This window comes from Panthera tigris, chromosome C1 (genome assembly GCF_018350195.1).
Source record: "Panthera tigris isolate Pti1 chromosome C1, P.tigris_Pti1_mat1.1, whole genome shotgun sequence".
Lineage (NCBI taxonomy): Eukaryota > Metazoa > Chordata > Mammalia > Carnivora > Felidae > Panthera > Panthera tigris.
Window position 1 is genome coordinate 180,648,912 of NC_056667.1, and position 12,505 is coordinate 180,661,416.

General features: G+C 38.0%; 1 protein-coding gene across 3 annotated transcripts in view; it reads right to left on the reverse strand.

Annotated features, from left to right (window-relative positions):
• Positions 1-12,505, reverse strand: part of DNAH7 (dynein axonemal heavy chain 7) — a 264,436-nt gene that overhangs the window by 117,988 nt on the left and 133,943 nt on the right. For all 3 annotated transcript variants that reach the window (XM_042994954.1, XM_042994955.1, XM_042994953.1), the window contains 5 exons: positions 12,350-12,505; positions 11,474-11,642; positions 8,101-8,227; positions 6,437-6,656; positions 850-1,722 (listed from right to left, as the gene is read on the reverse strand). In XM_042994954.1, coding sequence (XP_042850888.1) covers positions 850-1,722; positions 6,437-6,656; positions 8,101-8,227; positions 11,474-11,642; positions 12,350-12,505 — 1,545 coding nt within the window. The remainder of the gene's footprint in view (positions 1-849; positions 1,723-6,436; positions 6,657-8,100; positions 8,228-11,473; positions 11,643-12,349) is intronic.

Genomic DNA, 12,505 nt, shown 5'->3' on the forward strand with positions numbered 1-12,505 from the left:
TTTTTTTGCTTCCAGCATTTAGGATCGTACCTGCTATTGAGGAAGAGTTCCATAAATATGTTTTTCATGAAACGATCATAGCAGGAAATGGAAGAGCAGAGGGGTTATGTCAATTCCCCAAGGTCAAAAATGCTTAGAGGTTGGCTCTCCCTCATGGGACCTCTGCCACAGCCCACAAACTTCCCACCACACACTCTGGTCTCATCTGCTCTGTGCTTCCTCATTCTGAAGTTTACTACCAAAAGTATCACTCTGGATTTCTTCCTTTTGACTTCCTGCTGGATTTGACTAACAGAAAAAGATTGGAGGGTGGAGGCAGGCACATTTATGACCTCCCTTCCTTTCCAGCAGAAGCTTAGGTAGGTTTTGGGTTCCTGCTCCTGTCAGGTAGTCCTACTTCCACAGCTCCAAGCTCCAGCGACACGTTCTCCTCCCAATGCCCCTTTATACCCAAATTATAATAACAACTCCCTACTATGTTCCACCCCTTCCTCACTGTTCCACCATCTCCTCTCAGTTCGTTTACACCCACCTACACCTCTGTGAGCAGTGCCTTCATTCATCTTTCCTCAGTGGAGCCTTCCAGTGTGCTGATCCCTGTCAGGACCCTGACTGACACCCACATTTATCATAAAACCTTCTATAGTATATTGAGGTTAATGATGGTATTTATTAAGAATAAAATGTTTTTTTTTTCTATCATGAAGATTTTTTGAACTAGAAAATTCTTGTAGTTTAGATGATTCTGCTAAACTACATTTTTTTTTGGAGGGGGGAGTCTATAAAGTAAATCAAGATGATGATGACAACACATTTTTAGAAGTCTATCTAAAATTTACATGGCAATACCTGAAACCAGTCAATGGTACAGCAGTTAACAAGAGCAGGGAACTTCCTAAGGCGAATCCGAAATGCATCTCCAATGGGACTCATGGCGAGGACCACGTGCAGTTGGTTGCGGCAGCGATCGAGAAACATATTGAAAAGAGCTATGGGGCTTCCATCTGTTTGTTTGGTTTTATCCCGTTGGCGATCTAACTGACGCATCTTATCACAGATCTCCTGCTTCTCATCTAATGCAAAGAGATTTGGAACCTCCCCAGCATTCAGCAGATTGTTGACATCTTCTAGAAATGACTCCCTTTTAATCTGAGTGTCTGTAAACAGGAAGACACCATGCACCTCACCTTCGGCACATTTCCTCAAGATTACCTTTAGATCCTCGTGCCACTCAGAAGTACCATAGCCCTTGGAGATTTCAACCTGAAAAACTGTATAATCAGCCATGTGGGCAGCTAATCTGGTGACAGATTGCCTTCCGCTCCCTCCAACACCAACCAGAAGAGCATGGCTGCGCGGCTGCTTCAGGATCCTGGAAATCCTGCTGATGTGTTCTATGGCAAATCGGAATAAGACGAGGTTCATGGTTTTTTTGCTCATATTGTTGTATTCTTCTAGGTGAACTTCTACTATCATCCGAAGATGGTCCACATCTGCAACTTCTCTATAGTTGGTGTCCTCCCTCCTAGGATCGTGGAAATCACAAAACATTAAGCTCCGCAAGTCGTCTTCTCCTACGACTCCATCATTATCAAAGTCTAAAGCTTGGAAAAGCTCATGAAAATCTTCATCCATGTATTTTACCAAAATTTCTTGAATGTAGTTGATAAGCCAACTTCTATCTGCATTATCCAGAAGGCGATCATAATACACTCTAAGGACCTGTAATGATAATCAAGAAGTAGCATTAGGAATGGATTCTTCTATTTTTGTAGTTTTATTTACATATTAATCTCAAGTAGTATAAAAAGTACTCTCAGGAAATTTATTTTTTTTAAATCTAAATAGGCCCATATTTATTAAAAATTTGTATTTCTTATTACAAACTTTTTTTTTTTTTTTTTTACAAACCAAAGACCAGGTTCAGACGAACTGTGGTGTTCTGTTATGGTAGCCCTAGCAGACTGATACACGTATCATATAAGCAATGCATATATTTGTCAGCAAAACTTCTGGCATTTGGGGGCAATTACTAAACCTGTCTGCATCAGCTTCTTTATGTATAGAATGGAAATAGTAATACCTGCACTGCATTACATTACAACCATTAATCTACTTTCTGTCACTACAAATTTTCTTACTCTGCACATTTCATATAAATGGGATCATATAATATGTCACCTTTTTGTGTCTGGCTTCTTTCACTTGGCATGATGCTGTCTAGGTTCATTCATGTTGTAGCATGCATCAGTATTTCTTTTCAGGGCTGAATAAAATTCCACTATATATATATATATATATATATATATATATATATATATATATATATATATATATATATATATATATATATATATATGATCTATCTATCTATCTATATGTCACATTTTGTTTATTCATCATCTGATGTATATCTGAGTTGTTTCCAGTTTGGGGCTATTATGAATAATTCTAATAATATTTGGGTATAGGTTTTTGTGTGGACACGTGTTTTCTATTCTCTTGGGTACATGGCTAGGAGCAGAATTGCTGGTATCTCTATGTTTAACATTTTAAGGAACTACCAAGCTGTTTTTCAAAGTAGGTGTACCATTTTTCATTTCCATAAGCAGTACATGAGGGCTATGATTCCACCACTATCCTTGCCTGTTTTTTTTTATTGCAGCCATCTTAGTGGGTGTGAGGTAAACTTCACTGGGGTGGTGATTTGCATTTCGCTGATGACTAAAGATGTTGAACATCTTTTCACGTGCTTATTGGCCATATCATCTTTGGAGACATGTCGATTCAAATGTTTTTCCCACTTTTAAATTGGGTTATTTGTCTTCTACTGTTGAGTTGTAATAATTCTTTATGTTTTTTGGATATTAGACACTGATCAGATCTATACTTGCAGCTATTTTTCCCCATTCTACAGGCTATCTTTTCATTATCTAGATAGTGTCCTTTGTAGCATGAAAATGTTTAACTTTGATGACATCCAATTTATTTTTTCTTCGGATCCCTTGTGCAGACTATTTATATTTAACAAGCAAATCAGATGTTATGCATGCTAACATTTGAAAGCCATGGAGAAACCAAAGGGAATGTAAACTAGTAAGCCAGTTTCATACCTTGAAAACTATTTAGTAAAATTATATTAGGTCCTCTAGTTTGGTGAAAGGGTCTGGAAAGGAAAAGGACACTTAGCGTAGTATCTGACATATATTAGACCCTCAGGAAATCTTTTTTGAGTGAATAGAAACAAAGCCCAAACAGAGTGCTGAGTTCAATCACTTCATATTTTTTGAAGTGTTGAGAACAATGTGCCTAGCCCTGTTCTCAGCACTGGGGATAAATCAGTGACAAAAAATAAAAAAATAAAAAGCAACTCTGCCCTCATGGAGCTTGCCCACTATCTGAGAGAGATGGACAATAAACAAAACAAATAAATTATATGGCATATTAGATGCTGATAAATGCTATGAAAATAAGAAAAATAGAGCAAGTCAAGAAAGACTGGAACCGTTGATGGGGTATGAGCCTGTGATATTCACGAGGGTGGTCAATGTGGACCTCATCGAGAGGGAGACATTTGATCAAAGGCAGTATAAAGCTAACCCACAGGATCAATATCTGGGGTAAGAGCATTCCAGGAAGAGAGAATAGCCAGGAGGCCTGTGCTGATGGTGAAGGCTGAATGAATGTGAGAGAAGGAGGCAGCCTGAAGGGAACCAGGAAAGAGGTACACATATAACATCTTATGGGCCACCAGACTTTTATTTTTAATCCCTCTTAATAAAGTGCTATTATAAGGTTTTGAACTGAGGACTTAAACTCATTATGTTATATGAAGTAGCCATTAAAAATCGCAAGTTATTGGGGCACCTGGGTGGCTCAGTCAATTAAGCATCTGACTTCAGCTCAGGTCATGATCTCATGGTTCGTGGGTTCGAGCCCCACATCGGGCTCTGTGCTGAATGCTTGCTCAGAGCCTGGAGCCTGCTTCGGATTCTGTGTCTTCTCTCTCTGCCCCTTCCCTGTTAGCGCTCTGTCTCACTCTCTCAAAAATAAATAAAGGTAATTAAAAAAAGTTTTTTAATAAAAAAATTGCAAGTTATTATATTAAGGATCTCATTAAATGGCCTAAGAGCTCAACAGCCAGCGTCAAAACTCAATAATCTAACATCAAAGGCAGCATAAGATTTGGAAAAGTATAAAGAGTAATGGCACATACTATAAGTATATAAGAGCACATATGAACTGCTCCCACGAATCAAAGAAGGCAATGGTACGTATAATCCCAAGTGATGAAACATGTCATGTATAATAAGACTGCCTTTCTTCCTCCCCTTATGCACTCACACAATATTTGCTGTGTCCTTGCCATGTGTCAGGCACTGGGATAAGTACAGAGTAAGTAAAGACGCTGCTTTCAGCAAGCTTCTTTTCCAGTAGAGACATTAAATAAGCCAAAATACAGGCAATGTCAAGTGATGTTCAGTGTTATGAAGCAAAAGGTTAAAGGAAAAAGAGCTATGGCAGGTGGGGATGGCCTAAGGCAAGCCTCTATGGAAAGAGGATATTTGAGCAGAGACCTTAAGGAAGTAGGCAGGCTTTGTGGATAATGGGGGGAAGAGTGTTCTAGGCAGAAGGAATATCAAGGGTGAAACTCCTCAAGTGGAGGATGCCAGATCTTCCTAGAGCAAGATTTGGCTGCTGACAAACTTAACTCTTTTTTTTTTAATTTTTTTTTTTTAATGTTTATTTATTTTTGAGACAGAGAGAGACAGAGCATGAACGGGGGAGGGTCAGAGAGAGAGAGAGACACGGAATCTGAAACAGGCTCCAGGCTCTGAGCTGTCAGCACAGAGCCTGACGTGGGGCTCGAACTCACGGACCACGAGATCATGACCTGAGCCGAAGTCGGCCGCTTAACCGACTGAGCCACCCAGGCGCCCCCAAAATTAACTCTTTTGATGAAGTCAGTGACATCCTTCTCTCACATCTCTCTCCCTCTCCACCTTTCAGCTATTTCTATCACCCTGTGGCCTACTAGACTTAGAGCCTGCGTGTGTCTCCCCAAATACAGATCCCACTCAGGCAATTAAGGGACCTGCAGAAGAGTACAGTAAGAATCACAGACCATACTTTTCCAAAAAATTACTTTTAGGGACCTTGCTGTGGCCAAAATATTTGAGTAGAATGGACTTTTTTCCCCCTTTTAAATGTTCATTTATTTTTCAGAGAGAGAGATAGAGAGAGACAGCGCAAGTAGGGGAGGGGCAGAGAGAGAGGGAGACACAGAATCTGAAGCAGGGTCCAGGCTCTGAGCTGTCAGTACAGAGCCCGACGCGGGCCCTGATCTCAAACCGTGCCCGAACTCACAAACCACGAGATCATGACCTGACCTGAAGTCAGATCCTTAACCTACTGAGCCACCCAGAATAGACTTTCATTTGGACATATATTTGAGTGTGTGAGGATTTTGGAATTCAGACTGTAGAATAAAAAGCCAACAGAAATGGAATTTGTAAACACCCTTTAGAAACTTATGTCTCCACAGCACTTGGTTTTAACATACTAGCACATTCCATTTTCTAATTTCTTAACTACATTATTAAATTAAAATAGCTATATTATTTACATGTTAAAAATAAAACATTTTTCTTTAACTTTCCTATATTCTTTGTCTATTTTTAAAATATTTTTATTTTTTTTTAACAATTATTTATTTTTGAGAGACAGAGAGAAAGAGCATGAGTAGGGGAGGGGTAGAGAGAGAAGAAGATACAGAATGCAAAGCAGGCTCCAGGCTCTAAGCTGTCAGCACAGAGCTTGACACGGGGCTCGAATCCATGAATCACGAGATCATGGCCTAAGCTGAAGTTGGACGCTTAACTGGCTGAGCCACCTAGCGCCCCTATTTTTAAAATATTGAATTATTATTTCTGCTGTCTTGTTTTTTGTATTCTCTCTCCCTCTTTCCACAAGTTTTTACAAGAAAATATTCACCCACATACCTCTTTTCCCAGAGATAACTTAAATATATTTTTACATAGTTTGTGTGCTCTCAAAACTAGTTTGCTCTGCAGTTTTTTGGCAAGGAAATATTGCAAGTAATGTAAATAAATGTGTTCACTTCTTATAAAATCAATTACTTAAAAAGTATTCCACCTCAAAAATTATTTAAAATAAAACTAACAAGGATTAAGTAACTTAAAAAAGATTGACGCAAAGTGATACCTACTTCAAAGTATCTTAAAAGTCAACAAAAATTTCTAAAACTGCGAGATAAAGCATCTTAAATATCATGAAATATATTAGTGTTAACTATTCTTTTAAATTACCTTGATCATTGATTGGCCTTCATAATACCACATAGCTGAATGCATTTCAACAATATAAATTGCTAAATGTTTCTTTTTAGCCAATTGTCAATAACATGAAAATTTACCTCATGAACCCAGAGACGCTTAATCACTTCTTTGGTTTCTGCGGTTTCTGGTCTTGATAAACAAACCCCCTGAATAACGCGAGAGAAATCACGGAGGTTGAACAAGTAGTGAGACTTAGCTGGTGTAGGCAACAGATTTTTCATGGCTTCTTTATACAGAGTCATGGTACCGTTTACAATTTGTGTGGTCAAATCTAGAAAATCATCTGGAAATTTATAACTTAAAAAAATTTGATAAAAAAGAAAGTGTTAGCAAATATGATACATACATACATACATAAATGATATTTAACATGTCTAGTGCAATATTTTTCTGATTGAACCAATTGATTTAATTTATAAGATTACCATTTCTTTTTCCAATAATAATGATGATGATAGTAGAATTTTAATTTCTTTTACAATAACTTTCCATTCATTATTTTATGTTCAAAGAAACTCCACAGGAAGGCAGGACCAGTGTAATGGACTTAAAATTACCTACATAAGTGAACAGAAGAGCCAGCCAAGGAACCCGGATTATGTAACTCAAATCCAGTATCCACTAGACAAATGTGTCCTAACTTCTTTCACGCCTCATCATTCTCAGTTGCATATAAATGGATCCCTTGGGGCACCTGGGTGTCTCAGTCGGTTGAGCATCTGACTTCAGCTCAGATCATGATCTCACTGTTCGTGGGTTCGAGCCCCACATCAGGCTCTGTGCTGACAGCTCAGAACCTGGAGCCTGCTTCAGATTCTGTGTCTGCCTCTATCTGCCCCTTGCCCGCTTATGCTCTCTCTCTCTCTCTGTCTCTCAAAGATGAATAAATGTTAAAATAAATAAATAAATAAACAAATAAATAAATAAAATCTCTGAAGAACACTGGTGAAATGACTATTTTCAGAGAAAATAGGAAGGAAATAAAAATATGGGAAAAATAAGAGAAAAAGAAAAAGGAAAGTTAAAAAGAAAGTGAAATAAATAGAGTGGCAGGATTAAAAAAAACAGGGGCAAAGGGCACAATTCAGGTAGAAAGAACATGGGAAATGAATATCCATTTAGAAAAATGGACTATCTTAACTTCTGGCTCGAGGAAGAGCCAGCTGTCCTCCTCCATCATCACAGGAGAGGGCAAGGAATGACAATTACCTGAGAATGGACAGCAGGGAACTGAGACTTGCACTGCCCAGGTCTACTTGGCTCCTGAACCTCCGTTCATCATGTTGAAAAGCACTGAATGGCCAGAGCTAGAGAACAACATTTCTCCAGGGTACAAGCTACACTCAAACTTGGACATGAACCTTCTGGGGGAATTCCCTACAGGGTATCAAAGTCACAGGACAAACCTGGCATAAATCTTTCCAGCATTAATTTTACTGCACGGTGAAAATTCAAAATATTGACAATTCCAACATGGACATATTAAACAGCAGAGTGCAAAATTTGTATGGATCTGGGGGCTAAAATCCAAGACTTCAGACAAAAAGAAAAAGGTACTCTGTCCCCTTGTGTTATGCTCCCATACCTGGAGATGTGAGCAGCAGAGGAGAGCAGTGTTACCTGTTATCTTTATCTAGGGATGCTTTCATGGAAAAGTTGGAGAAGCACTACTTATATTGATACGTTTCCAAAAGACTTTATACCCCATAATGAAAAAAGAAACACACTTTAAATTACTTACCAGATCTTTAAATGCCAGGTTAAGATTCTAGAGAAGATCGCAAACATGGATTTATCACTAAACTCATTGATTGTTATAATATTAAAATGTCGCATGTATCGGGGAGTTATTGGATTTCGACCACCACCTAAATATTAAAAACAGTAACTCTTAACAACATTACTGCTACACACTAGAATTTTTTCTCTGATATTTTTTGGCATAAAATTACTTGAAAGAGGACAAATTCACAGCATACAGAGAAATGAAGAGCAATTATGTGGGTAACCGTGACCTGAAAACAGTTTTCCCCTCAAATTCAGTAAGTCTTTTTTCTAGTTGAATTATCTGACTGAGTTCTTAGGTCAGGTCTATTTACCAAAAGAAATGAGACCAGACAGAAAGCTATCAGCCACCTTCTCTGTGACTCATAGAGCCCAAAGCAGTAAACTATAAACATCCTCATTACAATATAATATTCAGATATAACATTATACAATAGTAATATTGTATACAATATTGGGGAACATGACTGATCAAACTTTAGCGTCATTCCCACATGGGTGAAATTCAGCACCATCTTGGCACATAGCCTAATTCTTCCCCCACATCCTAAAATGAATTTCCTGAGGACTAGTCTATGTGGCTCATGGGACCACTTCATTGACTTGCATTTTAAAAAACTGGGGGATTATCTCACTTTCATGAAATAATGACTACATTTTTAAATATTAAGCTTTAACAACAGACTTAGAATGTAACATCACCTGAAAAAATTCTTGATGTTATGTTTAAATACATAAGCAAATTACATTTGCTTTTTAAGGGCATTCTATCATGAAATCTTTAGTAACGAAGTAATTTTAGAAGTATGTGATATCTCTAACACATATTTTTGCATAAATATATGTAGGTTCATGTTTTATATTTGTTTAAAACCAGGTAAATCTGTATTTGCTTCTATCACTGAATTATCTGGTGCTCATTCTGAAAATATGAGAAATGTGTGAAAGTATGTAACTGGTAGTCTACACATCAAAACAACTGTGTTTGCCTATGGTATTTACAAACTTAATACAAAGAACGCTGATGCGCTGGGGCGAGCTTAAGGAGATGGTTGAACAGTCAATGAAGCAAAGGCCAGAGATCACATCCCCCAGCTCTGTCTTCAACTTTTCCTCCCAAAGATCATTCATAAATGGTGATGTGTTTAGAAAATGGGGTCCAAGAGGGAAAGATACCTCATGGCTTCGGACTACTCCTTTGTCCAGTCCCTGAAGGAACAGGGCAAAGTGGACATGTGATACAAATGACTGGCTTGGGTAGTAGGAGAGAGGCAAAGTAGAACCAAGTCTGAGACCCAGGAACAAAAGAATCTTGTTAAAAAACAAAGAAGGAAGGAAGGAAGGAAGGAAGGAAGGGAGGGAGGGAGGGAGGGAGGGAGAAAGAAAGAAAGAAAGAAAGAAAGAAAGAAAGAAAGAAAGACAGACAGAAAGAAAGAAAGAAAACAGAGGCAAACCATAAACCAGACTGTTAACTATAGAGAGCAGATTGAGAGTTGCTGGAGGGGAGGTACATGGGGGATGAGCTGAATGGGGGATGGGTATTATGGAGGGCATTTATGATGAACATTGGTTGTTAAATGTAAGCGATGGATCACTGAGTCCTACACCTGAAACTAACATTACACTGTATGTTAACTAACTGGAGTTTAAATAAAAACTTGGAAGAAAAAAAGAAAGGAAAAAAAGCATTTGAAGTGGCCCAGAAAGTGTGCTGAGAGCAATTACTGACTCAGAGCAAACTGACTGCATTATAGGGAAGATAAGTTCAGGGGTTAGGAGGCAAATACCAAAGGGATTCCTTGAAGAAATGGTATACAGAAAAAAGGAATTAAAAAAAATTTTTTTAAAGGTTTATTTATTTTTGAGAGGGGGAGGAGGGGCAGAGAAAGAGGCAGACACAGAATCTGAAGCAGGCTCCAGGCTCCAAGCTGTCAGCACAGAGCCCAATGTGGTGCTTGAACTCATGAGCAGCGAGATCATGACCTGAGCAGAGATCTGATGCTCAATCGACTGAGCTACCCAGGTGCCTTTTTTTTTTTTATTTTTAAAGAGAAAAGAAATTTTTAAAGACTAGAATAACAACTAGGTATTTATCCAAAGGATACAAAAATGCTGATTTCAAGGGGCAAATGTACCCCAATGTTTATAGCAGCACTATCAACAATAGCCAAAGTATGAAAAGAGCACAATGTCCACTGGCTGATGAATAGATAAAGAAGATGTGGCATATATACACAATGGACAATTACTTGGCAATCAAAAGAATGAAATCTTGCCATTTGCAACAATGTGGATAGAACTTGAGTGTATTATGCTAAGCAAAATTAGTCAGAGAAAGATAAAAATCATATGATTTCACACATATGTGGAATTTAAGAAACAAAACAGATGAACATAAGGGAAGGGAATGAAAATAAGATAAAAAGAGAGAGGGAGGCAAACCATAAGAGACTCTCAAATACAGAGAAACTGAGAGTTGTTGGAGGGCTGGTGGGTGGGGGATGGGCTAAATGAGTGATGGGCACCCAGGAGGGCACTTGCTGGGATGAGCACTGGGTGTGATATATATAAGTGATCAATCAATAAATTTTACCCCTGAAACTAAGACTCCATTATCTGTTAACTAACTTGCATTTAAATAAATTAAAAAAATTTTTTTTAATTAAAAGAACTGGCAAGGATGATTCAAAGAGAAAAACAAAGACATAATGAATAAAGACTAGAATACCAGCTTGAGTTCAGGAAAAGAACAGCTAAAGATGTCCAGTTACTTGAATCAAGCCACTTTTGATACCCCAGCATAAAAAAATTTCCCTTGTATAGAAATTCCTTTGAATTTATCAATTTCCCTTGAGATACGCAAAGAATGTTTAAGGGTTAATTCTTTTGACTACTTGCTACTTCAATTCCTCTTAACAGCCTGTCTAAATCCAAAGACTCACTAGAATGAGACTTGATTGGAGTAGCGGAAAAGGGAATTTCATACAGTTGAAGGATTAAGGAATAAAAGAGAGGGAAATGAGCTGCTCCAGGGGCATCTGGATCCTTAGAATGCAGAGACAGGAAGTTCAGAGCAAAGTGCCAGAAGGTGGGAGAAAAAGGATTTGGAAGAATTGGTGGGAGAATGGCCCCAAGCAAGGTAACCCACTTCATAGTGTTGACCATTGTACTATATTTCCATAGGTCACAAAGAACACACAGAGAAAATATATACACAAGAAAGTGTAACTCAGTTGTCCAGTTGGGTTTCTCTTTCTTTCTCCAGCTATCTCTCTAGGTATAACCAGACTGATTCTCAATCTTAGTAATCACAAACTCAGAAAACGTACCTGGAGGTCCCATAGCGCACATGATTTGAATGTCCACTAGCTTAATCATAGAACAATCTTTTAGATCATACCAATTCCAGTGATCTAACCATTGTCTAAGCAACTCAATGGGTGGCTGAGCCCCATATACTTCCCGAGCGGGCATATTGACATCATCTACAAAGACAACCTGAGAATAAAAAGAGAAGCAGTATTACAAAATATTAACACCTTAATGTCCTATTGTGTAAATCGTGTTGAGGCAAAGAATGTAGAGTACATATGTGAGAAATGATGGTTTCTTTTCAAATAAAGAATAATATCCCCTAGCATCCATGCTTCCAAGGAATAGGGAAAGTCTCATTACTAACCTTTATAGATTAAGAGTCGAGGACTTAATAATCCTCTCACACAATTTGTTTCTCAATATGCCTCCTCTTTTTCCTTATACAATTTCAATACATTAAAGTAAATGAGAAAGCTAGGATGTTAAAATGATTATAACCTCTGAGTGGTGAAAGTTAGGTTCAAAGGGGTGTTCCTGGCAAAGAAACACAGAGAAGTCAATTGATAGCTGGGTTGTTTAAAGGTCTAGAGGAGCAAGCAGCATAGATGGCTGAATAGAAATGTTAATCAGAGAAGTAGACAGGTAGATAATTTCCCAGATGAATATTTTACTTTAATTCAAAGGGCAAGTGCTTGTTTTTAATGTCAAGTTGTCTAATGCACATGCAAATATGAATACACTTTTCGGGAAACGTAATCAAAATTTGTGATTAAAAAACAGTGTACAAAAAGATATCAAGTTTTAGTCTATCTTGTTTCATTTTTCTGACTGTAGCAGGGTCAGCGAAGTGGACCAGTGCTGTGCCATACGTATAGAAACAGAGCAATTACCATTCTCTTGCCCAAAGGAGGACCAAAAACTCCCTTTCTTCTTTTGTCCAATTTTGACATGATGATATTCTGAGTTTGAGCTGCTGTAGTTTGTGCTGAGAAGTTAATTATCAGAGGCTTGTAGATGTCTTTGCTGAGTTGATTTAAAAGAAAATT